This window comes from Setaria italica, chromosome III (genome assembly GCF_000263155.2).
Source record: "Setaria italica strain Yugu1 chromosome III, Setaria_italica_v2.0, whole genome shotgun sequence".
Classification (NCBI taxonomy): Eukaryota; Viridiplantae; Streptophyta; class Magnoliopsida; order Poales; family Poaceae; genus Setaria; species Setaria italica.
In genome coordinates this window covers 10,261,009-10,277,775 of record NC_028452.1, presented here as the reverse complement: position 1 = coordinate 10,277,775, position 16,767 = coordinate 10,261,009, and the positions used below count along the sequence as shown (strand labels likewise).

General features: G+C 53.6%; 2 protein-coding genes and 1 pseudogene across 2 annotated transcripts; 2 read left to right on the top strand and 1 right to left on the bottom strand.

The window, feature by feature from the left end:
- The first annotated feature begins 1,561 nt into the window (after positions 1 to 1,561).
- Positions 1,562 to 2,245, top strand: LOC101768358. The gene has a single exon (XM_004961145.2). The coding sequence runs from the start codon at positions 1,672 to 1,674 to the stop codon at positions 2,071 to 2,073; it is 402 nt and encodes a 133-aa protein (XP_004961202.1). The 5' UTR covers positions 1,562 to 1,671; the 3' UTR covers positions 2,074 to 2,245.
- A 233-nt stretch (positions 2,246 to 2,478) lies between these two features.
- Positions 2,479 to 4,208, top strand: LOC101763773 (annotated as a pseudogene).
- Positions 4,209 to 15,013: 10,805 nt separating this feature from the next.
- LOC101762961 lies at positions 15,014 to 15,580 on the bottom strand. The gene is made up of 2 exons (XM_004963542.1): positions 15,206 to 15,580; positions 15,014 to 15,118 (listed from the first exon to the last, which is right to left on the bottom strand). The coding sequence occupies exons 1-2, from the start codon at positions 15,578 to 15,580 to the stop codon at positions 15,014 to 15,016; spliced, it is 480 nt and encodes a 159-aa protein (XP_004963599.1).
- Positions 15,581 to 16,767: the final 1,187 nt, after the last annotated feature.

Here is a 16,767-nt window from a genome sequence, read left to right as displayed (position 1 = left end):
TTGTTGCCATATCCATGCAGAGTGTCTATTTGGTTTCTATTTAAATTTAGTCCTGCATGTACTTATAGTTAAGGAACATTACCAAATCATTCTACTCATACAGTTAATTAAGGAACTATAACTAATTAACCTTTCACAATCAGTGTACAGTGTAGTGTGAGCTTCTCACTACTGGTCCGACATATAAGATAGCACTCCTTGTGGGAGACAGAGTATAGCCTATTTGCTTTTAAAATTATGAGAAAATTTCTTATTTGACACTAGAAGATGAATTAATTTCTTTCTTGACCCTAAAAAATTCATATCCCTTATATGACACCGAGTTCTAACTTTCATTCCATATTTGACATTTTTATCACTTTTGTTAGTTAAGTTGGACAAAACAACCATCAAATCACCTCCAAAATTCATGAAACCTTTTATGGCCAATTAACAAATGAAGATGAATCCATCTTGCTTAAAATCGCATATGTACCTTTTCAGTTTTCAAATTAAAATTCATCAAATTCTACTACTTTTGAAGCATATTTGAATTTTTATGGCACCAAAATACTTTTAAAAAATTATGGGGAAAAACCTAATATTCCGTAGATGAGATGTAGTCACTTATAAGATTATTTTCCATCATAAGTTACACAGAAAATTATGAGGTTCTTCTAATATTTTCCAAACTTCTCCAAGCTGGTTAGGTGCTGAGTTGGATTAGACATCGCAGGTTTCAGTTTAAGAATTGGGAAGAGGTTAAGAACCTAGTGGAATCCACTGCGAGGGGAAGTGCTGAAGTGAAGAAAAGCCCTGTTCTCCATAATTGTCTGTGTAACTTATGCTAGAAAATAATTTAATAAGTTATTGTATATGATGTGAGAAATACAAGTTATTTTTCTATAATTTTTTAGAACTGTTTTGGTGCCTTTAAAATTCAGATAATTTGTAATAGTAGCCTAATTTGGTGAATTTTAATTTTAAAATAATAAAGGTACACATGTGTTTTTAAGAACATGGGGTTCATCTTCATTTATTTTATCACTACAAAAAGTTTCATGAATTTTGGAGGTAATTTGATGGTTATTTTGTCCAACTTAACTAACAAAAGTGATGAAAATGTCAAATAAGGAATGAAAGTTAGAACTCGATGTCATATAAGGGATAAGAATTTTTTCAAGACTAAGGAAGAAATTAAGTCATCTTCTAGCGTCAAATAAGGAATTTCCTCTAAAATTATTGCGTTCTATACAAGTTTATAGTTCCTACTTTATGTCTTTATTTACTTTCTCAATGAAAATAAACCTAATCATCTCTCCAAAATAAAGTACAAATCACACTAGTTTGCAAGAAAACCAAGCTGTCCTACAGCTCTCGTCTCTCCCCTAAACAAAAAGAACCCGTACATCGCCAGCGTGCCACACTAGACGTTGGTTGCATCTGCCTTGGACTCAAAGCAAAGTCTAAGGACCGCATCTCCAAAAAAAGGAAACCCAGAGGGGCAAGACGCAAAACAAAAACCTTCTCCGCCGGCTCCCATATATTCACCGGTCTTCCGAGGCTCCCCGCAGCCCGCAGAGCACGTCGCCTCCCCGTCTCTTTCTCCAGTTATTTTCCCAACCAAAACCCGATCAATCTTTACCAGCCAAACCAATCCCCCCCACGAAGGCAGCGACGGCAGAGCGCCCAATGGCCATCGAGGCGGACACGGTGGCGGCGGCGAGGGCGGCTTCGGTTTCGGTTTCGGAGACGGCGCCCATGTCCCCGGCCGCCTCGGCGGCGGCGGCAGCGGGCACGGCGCGGCCGCGCGTCGGGTGGCTAAAGAAGCTCATCCCGCGGGACTACCTGCCCCGGAGCCGGCGGTGGAGGCTGGCCGCCCCGTCCGCCGGCGGCGCGTCCAGGCTGGCGTCGTCGCTGTCGCGCTCGCTGCGGTGGAAGCGCCTCCCGGGGCTCTCCTCCCTCAGCCTGCGCAGCGGCTCGGCGTCGGCGGTGGTCGACGCGGTCGCGTTCCGCGTCATGTACGTTGTGGAGGCCGTCGTGCTGGGGCTTGCGCTCTCGTGCTTCTTCCTCTGCTGCGGTTGTCACCTCTGAGCTGTTTCTTCCCCCTCTTCACCGCTACTACAGTACTACTTGGCCGGGCGTGTAACAAATGCCATCGTTTTCCTGCTTCTTCAGTTCTTCTGTCGATCATTCTGCTGTAAATTTTCCACCTTTGAGTATAAAATGAAAATTTGCAATGTCAATTGGCAGTTGGTTAGTTTAATTTGCGCGTTTTTGGATGCTGTGATGCAAGAAATTGTATCATGGTAGACTGGGAACCAAAGAATTCTTGTTTGTTTATTCGTATTGCTGTCGTCGTCTCGTTATAAAAAAGGAAACGGGATTGCTATCATTTCTTTCCTTCCGAACACTCTGATTTCTCTCCCCCTTCCTCTTCACGCCCTCTATCCAAATTCCAAAATAATTGGTTGCTTGAGAGTAACTCTGGAGGGGATCATGGAGGAGGGGCCGAAGGCGGATGCGGCCGCGTTTGGTTTCCCGGCGCCGGTGGGGCCGGGGGCCACGCGTGTCGGGTGGATCGGCATCGGCGTCATGGGCGGCGCCATGGCCAAGCACCTCCTCGCGGCTGGGTTCGCGGTCACCGCGTACGCTCGCACGCCGGCCAAGGCGGAGAGCCTTTGTCGCCGCCGGTGCGAGCCTCGCGGACTCGCCGGCGGCAGTGGCTGCTGCATCCGATGTGATGATGTTCACTATGGTCGGAAACCCCAGCGACATCCGCGCGGTGGTCCTGGACCCAGCCACCGGCGCCCTTGCCTGCCTCCGCCCCGGCGGCTTGCTGGTGGACTGGACGAGCTCCTCCCCTTTCCTCTCACGCGAGATCGCCGCGGCCGCCCCTCCTCAATGCGCCATGGTGCTTTACTGTAAAATACCTTTACACAACTGCATGGGCCGTCCTTTTACTCCTAGGTTGGGCCATTTTTCCCAAATCCCCATCCCCACTTTAACACGCTAAAACAATAAGAAACCATTGAGACGAAAGGTGAGGTGCCATGCGCCCTTTTCCACAACAGTAGCCGCTCAGCTACTTTTAGTTTGGCTGGTACAACAAAATGAAGTAGCTAAATCATGGGGAAAAAGGCTAACTACAAATTTGTACCAAGTGAAGTAGCTACATGGGGAAAAAAGGCTAGCTACAAATTTCACTTTGACCATGAGGACATGCCCCCCCTACCGCATCTACTTCATCGCTGGACTCTACTTCACTAGTCATCTTCTATTCCTCAACTTCAACTTCGCAGCTTTGTCGTTTAGCTTCAACTTTAACAAATGTAGTCGAAGTAAAAAAATCAGTCGAAGTAGCGAAGGTAGATGAAGTAGAAACATGCTTCTTCCGTGTAGTCGACGTAGTCGAAGTAATTATTCCATCTCTTGTGTAGTCGAAGAAGAAATTCCATTTTTAACCGTGGTTGATGTAGTCGAAGTAGAGGAAACAGAGAGTCGCTGCCTTTATCCCGCCGAAGCCATGAACGCCTTCGAATCTTCGCTCACACACGTTAGGCAAGACTTGAATCTCGAGATGAATCTATTCTCCATGATCCCGCCATAGCCCCTCTTGGCCGGTGCTTGTGGTGAAGATGGCAATGAAACTTTGCGTGTTGTCGAAGTAGTGACGAAGGCGACGTAGATCGAAGCTCCTTAAGTTGAGGTAGCAACGAAGACGAAGTCGATGCCTATGCCGATGATTGTGGCAAACCCCTTGAGCTGAAGTAACGACGGAGGTGAAGTTGATGATGACGCTGATGGCAAGCCCCTTGAGCCGAACAATGTCATTAAGGATGGAGGTGAAGCTGCCGGAGAGTCCCTTTAGCTGAACAATGTAGTCAAAATCGAAGTAAACAATGTTGAAGTTGATGGCAAGCCCATTTCCTATGCAATGTTTAACAAACAGTTCCTTGCAAGTACTACATTTAGTTACAAGTTTATATTATTTTTTATAAACGAGGTGCAACATTTTTCTCCTATTTTATGTTCATATTTTGACAGAAGTTTCCTTAGGTCAGGGTAACCTGTATGAGAATACACGAAGTGTCTTGTCAGCCAGACTTCGATTTTTATGCAACTTCGTGTTTCACGAGTTGACTTTTCATTCCCTTCACGTTTCATGAAGGTGCTTTCGTTTTTACACGAAAGACTTCATTTGCTCCCTGAATCCATAGGTAGCTTAGCGTCACATTTTCGTGTGCTCCAACAATACATTTTTGTGCGCTTAAGTGAGTTTTGTGGACAATGTGACTATCTACCTCATCGTTCATAAATTCACTAATTCTAAGTCTCTGACACGTGCTTGCCGAAAGTGATTCCTCTTCGAAAAGTAGAGGTCAATCACTTCAGCCTTTTCTCTCTTCTCCTTTTTTTCTTCTCTTCTTCTTCTTTTTTTCTCTTTTTTTGGGGACATATGAGTATTCTCCTCTTCATATAGATGAAGTCAATAAATTGTCCTTTTTCAATAAAACAAGTCCATTAGATGAATCCAATTATGCCCACTGTGATAGCCGAAGAGCCATGCGGTAACCCATAAGTTTCAACTCAATTATATGTAACAACCTAGTCTAATTAAACTATGTTTAATCTTAAATAAAGCCATTAGAGTATAAAGAAGAACAATTGGCAGTTGTGAAGACAAGTAAAAAGGTACTTTTGCCCTCACAAGCTAAACCGCTGTTTAAAATATAACTCAAATTTTTGCTTAAGAACTTAAAAATCTTTCTAACTAAGAGTTGTAGAACTCAATTTTCCAAACAACTTTTATTTTTGGTGTTTTTTCTGAATCTGAGCAGAAGGCCTTCAAAAACTCGAAATTTGAATCTGTGTCAATTTAAGAAAAACATATGAAGTCCCAAATTTGGGGCTCTTTATTTCGAAATTTCTAATATAAACTCAAGCCGAACTCTATACCAAAGTTTTACAGCTTCGAGACCTTAACAATTTTGACTAACGGAGCAAGGTTGAAATCTGCACAAAAAACTTTCAAAGTCCAGGTTAAATTCAGCCAGTTCGGTCAACCCAGCCTCAATGAGCAATCTAGGCTAAGTCTGGAAGCAGCTCAACCAGGCATCTTGGCGTGAGCTTATCTCTCAAAAGTTGAACAGAACATCATAAAAACCCTTTATAAGAGTTTGAGAACTAAGTTTATACAATAACTTTATCAACTGGACTCTGGTCAAATTCGCATCAGAAGCTTTTCAAAATTCGGGCTCAAGTCAGCCGAAAACCCAAATCGGCCAAACCGCCGTTTTTGCCTTAGTCTGAAATCCGACGTTCCTCCAAACTTTAAAGCTTTGTATCTTCAAATCTGTTGCGAATTTGAACTCAGTTCAATTATGAAAGTTGAACTTGGATCTGAGGACTACAACTTTTGTAAAGGGAGTTAATGTCGTGTGGATCAAATATCTGAAGTTAATCGCGCTCAAAGACTGCCCCATCGCCGGATCCCGCAGATCCCTCGCGCCCAGAGTGCGTGTGCGTCACGCTCCTCTTGCCGGCCGCACCGTGGCGCAAGCTCACTGGCACCGCCCCGTCGCCCCATCCTCAGCCGCGACAAGTTGGGTCGACGCACCGGCAGCCCAGTTGAGCCCACGGACGCCCTGCCCGCTGCCCCGCCTCGCCTCGCTCAAGGGTGCGCCTTGCCACGGCTTTGCACACTCATGCCCCGCGACACCGCCGCCTCCGTCAACCGCCGCCCCGGCCGCAACAGCTCCTCCCCGCCTCGCCAGTGACGCGTCCCGGCAAAGCCGTTATTGCCGCGCACGCTCGCTTCGCCTGCGCCTGCACGCCTCACCTGCGACGCCCTCGTGTGTCGCGCCACCCCTCCCTCCTCTGCGCCAATGGCTCCGCTGCCATTAATGGCCGCCATAGCACCCTAACGCCCTCTGGTCCCGTCCGCTAGCGCCGCGACTCCGCCTCGCTCGCCGCTCCACCCCAGCCCTATAAAGGGAGGCCTGACGCCGCCTGTGCCCCGTTCCCCGCTCGCCCTCCAACCTCGCCGCACTCCCCTGCTCTCACTCTCAGCTCCGCCGCACACCCTCTCCGTGGAGCTCCCCCTTTTGCACTGCCCCGCACGTCGCCGACACCACCACCAGCTTTGTCGCCGCCTCGCGAAGCTCAAGCGCTCGCCCGTTGCCACCTCTAGGCCCCAACGCCGCCGGAACCCCCGCCACCCAACGCCGTCCCTGCCGCTCATCGCCTATCGCTGTTCCGCCCCCGCCAAACCTTCTCCGCGCTCCCAACTACCGCAATCAACTTCCGGTGAGCCCCCGCAGCTCCCCCGCAACTCCTTGCCCTGGATTGGCCGGCGCATCGCCGGAATTTGGCCGGACCGCCGCCGGGTGCACCACCAGGGACACACTTGTATCTTTTCCCTTCTTCTAGGGTCCTTAGCGCTAAAATATAGGGACCTGTGTGTGTTTGACCTATAGACCTAGGGGCTAGACCATAAGTTTGCCGAGGTTTCTCTGTTATAATTGGCAGGAAATGTGATTAACTTTGGAAATTCACCAAAACTCATAGAAAATTAAGAAAAATGTCAAACCAATTTTGCTAGACTCAGTATAAAGTGTAGTTTCTAATAAAAATGCTTTTGGCACATGTCTCTGCTAGGATTAATGTTACATGTTTTAATCCTTTTTAACCCATTTAAATCATCATAAATTGCAAACAAATGCTAAAATAGTAAATCCAATTCTCAAGTGTTTGTTTCAGAGAATAGAAGCTTATAAAAATGATGTGGAGCCTAGCTCAGATGTTTAAATCTTTGTTTTAGTTTTATCATGGAAATCTAAAGTTACTTTTGTCTTTTTGCATAATAATTAAACCAGAGATGATAAAAATGTGAAACCAATTGGAATAAGTTAGTGGTATAGTGTAGTTTGTAGGAAAAATATGGAATCTGATCAGAAACAGAAAGAAAAACCACTTTCCTTTTTAGGGAAGAATAAATAGGGTAAATGTATGGAAAAAGATGCCCTTCACTTAAAATTATGAAAAATTCACCAAAGGCTCTGTATCACCCCTATAACTCACTGTTAAAATTTCATGACCAATTTCATGATGGTGTCTGTTTTAAAAATGTTTAAGTGTATGCTACCTTAGGGTAATAAAGTAATGCTAATTCTTTTATGCACCTCCATGGATCTCAAATTTATGCAGTAGCTTATCTATGACAAAGTTAAGTTTCTGTCAAATTTGTGGCTTCATAGCTTGCTGTTTGAAGATGGAAATAAAATTTGGAAGATAAACCTAGCTAGATGAAAGAAAGAAACCTTGAATAATGATAAAGGTAATTTTTGGAAGAGGTACAAAAGAACATTCAGAAATAGGATAACTTTCCGATCTAAAGTTTAATAAAGTTAAGTTGTATATATGTACACAATCACCATCAAATTCACCCTAGGTTTTGTACCACAACACACCTTACCTTGTGTAGAAAGGTGTAGAACCTTGTTTAGGTGAATGTGGTCATAATGTGTCATTGTCAAGATTAGCGGATCAAGACTACGGCTAGTAAATTTCTTTTATGCGCGTAAGGCTTCGGATGGTGGCGTGGGAAGACACGGGGTTTAGACTGGTTCGGGCAAGGAAAGCCCTACGTCCAGTATAAGGAGCTACTCATGTTGCCCACGTGGGGTCTGTAGTAGGGGTTACAGGCAGGCAAGAGAGGGAGTTGGTCCCAAGTATCTTGGGTGTGCACTGATGCTCTAATGGTGAGTGTGTGTGTGTTCTGTTGGCTTGAGAGTCCCCCTGTCTCAGGACCCCCGGTACTCCTTTTATAGCGCAAGGAGAGCCCGAAGTTACAGATGAGCTAGACGTGAGGAGAAGTCAAAGAGATAAGCTAAGTAAAGTAAAAATAAAAATACAAGGAGAAGGACCAAGTTCCCGAGTCGCCGCCTCCCGCTCCGGCCTTCGGCTCCTGTCAGCGCGTCCACCGGAAGAGGGCAGATGCCTTCGGATCTTGTCGACGATCTCCCTAGTGACCGTTGCTGCCAGGCATGATGATGGTGTTCAGCCGTGGCAACTGTGCCCGTTGGGGAAGCCGGCTGACCCATGTTGTCCTGCTTGCGGCTCGTGGAACACGGACGTCGCGTCCCTGTCGCCAAATAAGTGGGGCGCAGGAACGGGCGGAGCTCCTTCCTGTGTCGGGTCGCGCAGGCCATGAGTGCCTCTTGACGAATCTGGGGGAGCCATAGGCCACTGTGGCCTGTGCGGTCGCGGCTACAGTGTTCCACCCGGGTACTTGTGGCGGTCACGTTGAGGGGCGCGGACGTCTTTCTGCGTGTCAGAGCCGCAGCGCATTTATGGCAAGATCGGCATGGGGCCCATGAGATCTGCACCCTCGTCTGCCGGTCCGCGCCCGAGGTGGACCCTTGTCTTGTAGGCCCGGATTGGTCGGGCGAGGCGGAACCTTGCGGCGAGAGGTCGGGCGCATCCGACCCTAGGACCGTGGGTCGGGCGAGGCGGAGTTTTGCCATTGAGGGGTCGGGGGCGTCCGTACCCAGGGCCCTGGGTGGGGCGAGACGGAGCGTGATGTCCCTTGCTCATGCTCGGCCGGCGACAATCGTCATTACCGCAGGTGGGTCTGGGCCTTCGTGATTGTTGTTATAAGAGTCATTAGGAGGTCGTTAATATTTCCCCCCAACAGTAGCCCTCGAGCCTGTGGTGGAGCGTGAATGCTCCTCCAGAGGCTGCTCTCATCGTTCTTCGGGGATCTTCACTCGTCATGCAAGCGGCAGTTAATCAGGGATAGGGAGTGTTGTTTGCTCGGCTTGGCCGGCGAGATTGATCAGGCGTGGTGTCCTGTGGGCGACTTGGCGCGGGAGGATTTCTTGTCGTTTCGTAGGGCACCTTCCGTCTGGAGACCTTAAGTCGTGACCATTCGTGTGGTCATTGGTTGCGAAGCTAGCCCCCGAGCCCCCGCGCGTTGCAGGAGACCGGTCGGGAGGTTGGATCGACTTTTGAACGTTACCCGTCAAGCGTCCATTCGCTGAGACGGAGGGGGTGAGCCGTGCCACGCTATCCTCACCAGGTGAACCGTGGTGCTCGTTGAGCTGCAGACAGGTTGATTCGAGTGGGGTCTCGGTCCCCGTTCGGGGGGGGGGGGGGGTCTGGCTCGGGCCAAGCTGGTGGCGTACCCCAGATTCCGGCCGGCCAGTTCATATAGTTCTCGAGTCTGTTTGATCGGATCCGGGGGCTCGTTGCCTTTCTTCAGGGAAAAACCATGAACTTTGGTGCCGGTCCGGACTCGAATGTGAGGTCAGGACGCCCTAGGGTGTCATGCGCCCGGGTGATGGCCGCTAGCGGACCCGTCCCTTCTCACACCTCGCTCGAGGTTATCCTGGGGTGGCTGTTGAACCCATAGTGGGCCAGCCTTCGAACCCCTGGATTGTAATGGGCCGTAGGGGCGTTTTCAGCTCCGTATCCCTTTTTTACCTTTTGGTGGGCTTTGGGCCGGATGTGGAGGAAGTTGTGCGCGTGCACTCTCCAGGAGGCGAAGTGGCGGAAGATGCCAGCCCGCGAAATGAGGGAGGAGAGGTTGTTTCCTGCAGCAGGTCGTGCGCACGATTTCCAAAAAGGGCGGGCGTGACGGGGCGTACCTGGTGCCGCATTTACTGCGATGGGGCCACCTGTTCCACTTCCCACGCACCTCCCTATAAGACGAGGAGTCCGCCTCGCCGATTCCGCCCGCAACTGCTCCCAAGTCTTTTCGCTTTCTCACGCGTCCTTCACCTTCTTGCGCGCCGTTCGCCTTCCTCCGCCCAGCACAGTAGCCTTCCTCACCTTCCGCCGTCGAACCTTCCTCTCCTTCGCGATGGGGTTCTGGGCGCGCTCAAGCTTTGGTACCTCGCGCGCCGACGGTCTCACGAGGAAGGGCCTCCTCTGCGAGAGGACCGAGAGGGGTGAATGGCAGTTCCCCGAGATGGAGGAGGTGCCAAGTCCGCCCGGCGGCTACATCGTGTCGTTCGCCCACTTCCACGATAGAGGGTTCGCGACCCCGCCGAGCCTCTTCTTCCACGGGCTGCTGCACTACTACGGGCTCGAGCTGCAGCACCTTAATCCTAATGGGATCCAACATATCGCGGCGTTCGTTGCGCTGTGTGAGGGGTTCCTGGGCATCAAGCCCAACTTCTCGCTCTGGAAGTACTTCTTCGTGGTCAGCCTGTACCCGAAGGTCGAGAAGAAGGGGAGCCAGCAACGGGCAACCCCGGTGCCGATAGGGTGCGCCGGTATCCACCTCCGCCATACCCGCGCTAAGGAGTACATGGCGATGAGGACCGCGGTGTCCCACAAGGGGTGGCATCAGTAGTGGTTCTATGTGAAGAACTACCCCAACTCCTGCCTGCCAGAGTTCACCGGCCGTGTCATTGAAGTGGCGCCAGAGCTGTGGTAGTACAGCCTGGTGGAGAAGGAGAAGAAGCGGATCATCGGTTTACTTTAGGCCATCGAGTACCTGAAGGGAAAAGGCCTGACCGGGGCTGGAGTTATCGGGGCGTACCATGCTCGGAGGGTGGCACCGTTTATGCTCTGGGTCCGCTCGCTCGCTGAGATGGCTCCCGACGCGCCGACCAAGGGCACCGTCCTTGCGACGGGCGCGCTTGCCGCCATCGAGATCCGGCAGCGAGTCCGGGAGGCGCTGGACGATAAGGACACCGATTACCCAGTGCCCGGCCACCCTCCGACGCGTCCGGACAAGAATTTCGTCAAGCTGGTGAGGACTTCACGCTCTCATTTCTTTTTCCTGCATTTTTTGGTTCGTCGCTCTGATGTGGAGCTTTCGTGTCTGCAGGGCCACATGACTAATGTCATCGACTCGCGCCCGCCGGTGCCAGAGGATACCAAGCGGCTGCAGCAGAACCGCCTCCTTGCCGAGAAGCAGAAGAAGCGCAAGGACAAGGAGATGGAAAGAAAGAAAAGGAGGGCCACCAAGGAGTTCCAACGGCGGCGGAAGGGCCAGGTTGTGTCGGACGATGATGACGATGACGATGAGGAGGAAGAAGAGGAAGAGGAGGAGGAGGAAGAGGAGGAGGAGTTCGTTTTGGCCCCCCGGCCGGGCGCGCTCGTCATCCGGGAACAGCGCCCCCAAACGGCTGTGGGGGACAAACCGAGCGGGCCACCTGCCCAGGCCTCGACCCCGCAAAGCTCTGCGGCCGCGCCCCAGGGGTCGGCATGGGGCGCGCCTCGGGGGTCGATGGAGCCGACCCCCGACCCTCTGCCTGCGGCCCAGGAGCAGAGAAGTTGCAGCAAACGGCCGTTGCCAGATGCCCCAGGGTCGGCGTCAGGCTCGGAGGCAAAATGCGCCCGCCGTCCTTGCGCTGGGGGAGTGTAAGTGGAAATTCCTCACATGTATTATTCCTTCCCTGGCATCGAGTCGTTTTCGTTGATGTTGTTTGTTATTTCACAGCGCCGCCCCTCGGGGCCTCGTCCCGCCGCTGGCGCCGAAGAAGGCGCTATGGGTGTCGTCCACGTCCGCGGGGCGAACTGCGGCCCTGCCGGTAGCGAGCGGCAGTGTCGCGGGGGAGGAATGGTGCCGCAGCTGGGCATAGGGTAGGGTCCAACCCGTGCTCTGCCCTGTGCCCCCACGGCTGACCCTGCGGGACGAGGCGTTTCCCTCAGGGGCCTTCCGACCGGTGAGGTGATAGACCTCGACGACGAGGCGGAGGAGGAGCCTGCGGCTCCGACGGTGACGGCGGAGACAGGGGCAGCTGCCCCAGCGACTGCGACGGGGATGGCGGTAGCGACGGAGGAGGGAGAGTCCGCCCCCGCGGTCACGACGGGGACAATGGTGGCGGAGGAGGCGGGAACGCCCACCCCGGCAGCGGCGGCAAAGGCGGCGGTGGCGGCGGAGGCGGGGGTGCCGGCCCCGGTGGCTACGACGGAGGCAGGGGCGCCTGCCTCGGTGGCCGCGACGAAGGTCGCGTCGGCGGTGGGAATGGGAAGGCCTGCTCCGACAGCCGCGACGGAGATGGTGGCGGTGGCGGATGGATCGGGATGTGCGTCGGCGCCGACGGCAGCCGCGGCGACTTTGATAGGGATGACGGCACACGTGTCGGGGCTGTCGACGAGGCCGGCGGCATCCGGAGCAGTGGCACCTGCCCCAGCGGCGGCGTCGGGGTCGGCCGGAGCGACCTCCAGCCTTGTCTTGGTTAATCCCGTTCCCAAGGTGTGGAGTGGGACTACTTTGCACTGGATGTCCCGCGATGACCCGAAGAGGCCCCTCTTCACGCTGGATGATGCCGGGGAGTGGGGTAAGTGGCAGGCGGTGCAGGGCGGGCTTGCCAATGTCCGTGGTGCCCTGTCTTCCGCGATGGGGGAGCTGGACGGTGTCGTCATCCCCAGGGGCCATGTACGGTATTCCTCCCGATGGTTGTTTTCCTCTTGTCTCTCCGTTGCTGAGCATAATCTGTTTTGTAGGCCCTCCAGGAGTGCTGCCGTGGGAAATCCGATTTCCTTCGGCTCGAGCGGGGGTTCTGGGAATGCTTCTCCATGGAGAGGCAGCGGACCGGGGAGCTGACCGGGCAGGTTGCCGCCGCTCAGCAAGTCATCGATGACCTGCGCAGGAGCGAGCAGGCGGCGTGGGAGGACACGCGGCGGTCAGAGGACAAGTTCCAGGCCATCGTCAAGAAGGCTTGCCTCGATCTCGAGGAGTTCCAGGCTGCTGTCGAGAAGGCCTACCTTAATGCCGAGGAGCTCGCACGGCTGAAGGGGGAGCATGAGGCCCTCCAAAAGACCGTCGAGCGTATCCGGCGCGAGCGGCGGAAGGCTTGGCAGGATCGGGACTTCGAGGTAACTCGAAAGGTCGAGGCGAGAAGGTAGCGGCCAGGCTCAGGGCGGAGGTTAGTCAACTCCACGTGCAAGTGCAGGGGCTTCAGACCGTCGTGGCCCAGGGGCTCGACCGGGAGCGTGAGCTGAAGGCTCAGTCCGAGGGTAAGGTTGTTCTCGTTCTTTCATTTTTGCAGCTTCGTGATGGTTTCTAACTTGGACTTCAATGGACGGCCCTCACAGACGAACTCGCACAGCTGAGGGAGGTCCTCGACGCGGAGCGCGCCGAGCACGGCAACCTGCGGGACGCGGTCCGCGTTGTCTGCGATGGCCTCGGCATGGTCCACGGGGAGGGGATGAGTTCATTGGCGGCTCGTGTCCTTGGGATGTACCGGCAGGCCTGCGAGATTGCTCTGGAGGCGCTCCATGTCGGCGTGAGACGGGCCTTTGGCGTCTTCGGCTCCCACTATTCCGGCATCAACTTCGCCGGGATGAGTAGGGGGTACGCCTCTGGTTACTCCGAGGCCGAGCTGGACGAGATCGATGCGTCGGTGTTCAACCCAGCGGAGGCCTTGGCGAAGCTTCTGGAGGATGAAGTTGTCCCGCCCGAAGACCCAAGGATGAGCCAACTGTATCGAGCTTAGACGCCCAGAATGTAAATATGTTAGGCGACTTTGAACTTGTTTTTGTGATGGCCCCAGAGGCCTTTTCTTGTTATTTGTTGAAAAAATGTTTTCGATCCTCTTTCTTGTTTTTTGGGTTTGGAAAGTTTAGAGCGCGGGTCGGACGCGTCAATAAGCGCTGATGAGCGAGGGCACCGTAGCTGCTGGGGCGTAGGTTTTTCACAATCCGATCAGTCTTGCATGGGTGTCGTTTGCACGCTCTCTCCTTTTCATGCCCAAATGTTTAGGAAGAGGGTCGGTTCGGAGAAGAGGTGTTTTGAGAGGACATCAAGTGACTTGGGCCGGAGCCCCTGATAGCCCCCGAGGGATATGCGACCCTGAGGCAGAGCCAGGGTCGGATATCCCTAAGCTCGGGACGAGACTCGAACGAGATCGACTCAAAATTGTCTTTTTCCGTGAACTAAAAAGTTACAGAAGTATGTACGTACAAAACTTGGAAACAGAAACTAAGGGTAGAAGCATCTTAGCTGCTCTATGTTCCAAGCGTTGTTGAAGATTTGTCCGTCAGGGGTTGCCAGCTTGTACGTGCCTAGCCGCAGTACTTGCGCGACGATGAAGGGGCCTTCCCATGGAGGGGTCAGCTTGTGCTGGCCTCTGTTGTCCTGGACGAGGCGAAGCACCAGGTCGCTGACGTTGAAGGCTCGGCCTCGTACCTTACGGCTGTGGTATCATCGTAAGGCCTGCTTGTACTTGGCCGAGTGCAGCAGGGCCACATCGCGTGCTTCGTTGAGCTGGTCTTGCGCGTCTTCGAGCGATGCCTGGTTCCCCTATTCGTCATAAGTCTTGACCCTCGGCGACCCGTACTCTAGGTCGGTGGGGAGAATTGGCTCGGACCGGTAGACCATGAAGAACGGGGTGAAGCCGGTCGCCCTACTGGGGGTCATCCTCAGACTGCACAAGACCGCGGGGAGCTCTGCAACCCACCGACCGCCAAACTTTTTGAGGCGGTCGAAGATCCGTGGCTTGAGATCCTGGAGTATCATGTCATTGTCCTGTTCAACCTGCCCATTCATGCGGGGATGCACCACGACCGACCAGTCCACTCGGATGTGGTGGTCATCGCAGAACTGGAGGAATTTCTTCCCAGTGAACTGCGTGCCGTTGTCCGTGATGATGGAGTTGCGGACTCTGAAGCGATGGATGATGTCGATGAAGAACTGTACCGCCTGCTCGGACTTGATTTGCGCAACCGGTCGTGCCTCGATCCACTTGGAGAACTTGTCGACGGCGTCAAGCAAGTGGGCGAAGCCCCCGGGCGCTTTCTTGAAGGGCCCAACGAGGTCCAGACTCCAGACTGCGAAGGACCACGTGATGGGGATGGTCTGGAGCGCCTGTGTGGGCAGATGAGTTTGGCGCGTGAAGAACTGGCACCCTTCGCAGGTAGGTACCACGTGGGTGGCGTCGGCGACTGCCATCGGCCAGTAGAAGCCCTGCCGGAAGGCGTTCCCAACGAGGATTCTTGGCACGGCGTGGTGGCCATAGGCTCCAGCGTGGATGTCCTGAATCAACGCCTTTCCCTGCTCGATCAGGATGCAGTGCTAGAGGATGCCGGTGTAGAGCTTGTAGAGCTCCTGGTCAATGATGGCGAAGGATTTGGCGCGACGCGCAATCCTGCGTGCCTCCACCTTGTTCGCCGGGAGCGTCTCGCGGATGAGGTAGTCGAGGTACGGGGCTCTCCAGTCAGACGGGGGGTCAGGCCCCTCTGCTGTGTTCGCGTCGATCTCCATGACTTCGGGGTCGGAGGGGTCAGCCTCCGGGTCCAAGGCAGATGGAGAGCTGCCGACCCTTTCAGGGTTGGCGCCCGATCTCGGGACAGGTGGCGCGTTGACGACCTCTCCTGAGTCGGCGTCCGAGTTTGGGGCAGGTGGCACATCACCGACCCTTCCCGGCTCTTTGTAGCAGATGTAGGGCTTGTACTGGTCGCTGACGAAGATGCCATCGGGGACGGGCTTTCGGCCGGATGCCGCCTTCGCCAGTTCGTCAGCCGCCTCGTTGAAACGTCTTGCGACATGGTTGAGTTCCAGCTCGTCGAACTTGTCTTTGAGTTTGCGAACCTCGTCGCAATACGCCACCATCTTGGGGTCATGGAAGCTCCACTCCTTCATGACTTGTTCGATGACTAGCTGAGAGTCGCCTCGAATGTCTAGCCATCGGATGCCCAGCTTGATGGCGATGCGAAGCCCGTTGAGGAGAGCCTCGTACTCAGGGACATTATTAGATGTAAGAAAATGGAGGCGGATCATGTACCTCATGCACACGCCGAGAGGAGAGACGAAGACTAGACCCGCTCCGGCGTGGGCCTTCATCAACGACCCGTCGAAGTACATTGTCCAGTACTCCTGCTTCTCCGGCATGGATGGCATCTGGATCTCCGTCCACTCTGCAACAAAGTTGGCGAGTACCTAGGTCTTGATGGCTGTACGGGGGGCGTAGGTGATGCCCTGGTCCATGAGCTTAAGCGCCCACTTCGCGATCCGTCCCATGGCGTCCTGATTCCGGATCACTTCACCAAGGGGGAATGACAAAACGACCGTCACCGGGTGGGAGGTGAAGTAGTGGAGCAGCTTCCTCTTCGTGATGAGGACGGCGTAGATGAGCTTCTGGATCTGCGGGTAGCGAGACTTGGACTCGGATAAGACCTTGCTAACGAAGTACACCGGGCGCTGCACCTTGAGGGCGTGTCCCTCTTCATCTCGTTCCACCACCAGAGCCGTGCTGACCACCTGGGTGGTCGTCGTGATGTAGAGCAGGAGTGGCTCCCCGTCGGTTGGTGGGACCAGGATCGAGGCCTTCGTAAGGAGGTTCTTGAGCTGGTCAAGCGCCTCCTGGGCCTCGGCGGTCCACACGAAGCGGTCGGTCTTCTTTAGGAGTCGGTAGAGAGGGAGCCCCCGTTTGCCGAGGCGCGAGATGAAACGACTCAGGGCCGCTAGGCATCCCGTGACAGGCTGGACTCCCTTTATGTTTCAAATCGGCCCCATGTCGCTGATGGCCGCTATTTTCTCTGGGTTGGCTTCGATGCCACGTATGGAGACGATGAAGCCCAGCAGCATGCCCCTCGGAACCCCAAAAACGCACTTTTCTGGGTTGAGCTTGATGCGCTTGTCTCTCAGCCTTTTGAAGGCTAGTTCGAGGTCGGGGATGAGCTGGTCGCCCTTCTTGGACTTGACTACAATGTCATCAATGTAAGCCTCAACGGTTCGCCTGATGAGGTCCCTGAAACACTTAAGCATGCATCGCTGGAACATAGCCCCCGCGTTTTTGAGGCCGAACGGCATCTTAACGTAGCAATAGG

Coding starts and splice junctions, on each gene's coding strand:
- LOC101768358 (XM_004961145.2), top strand. CDS start 1,672: ATGGCCATCGAGGCGGACACGGTGGCGGCGGCGAGGGCGGCTTCGGTT.
- LOC101762961 (XM_004963542.1), bottom strand. CDS start 15,580: ATGAAGGAGTGGAGCTTCCATGACCCCAAGATGGTGGCGTATTGCGAC. Junction 15,119..15,205: donor CTGACCCCTCCGACCCCGAA/GTCATGGAGATC, acceptor CTCATCCGCGAG/ACGCTCCCGGCGAACAAGGT.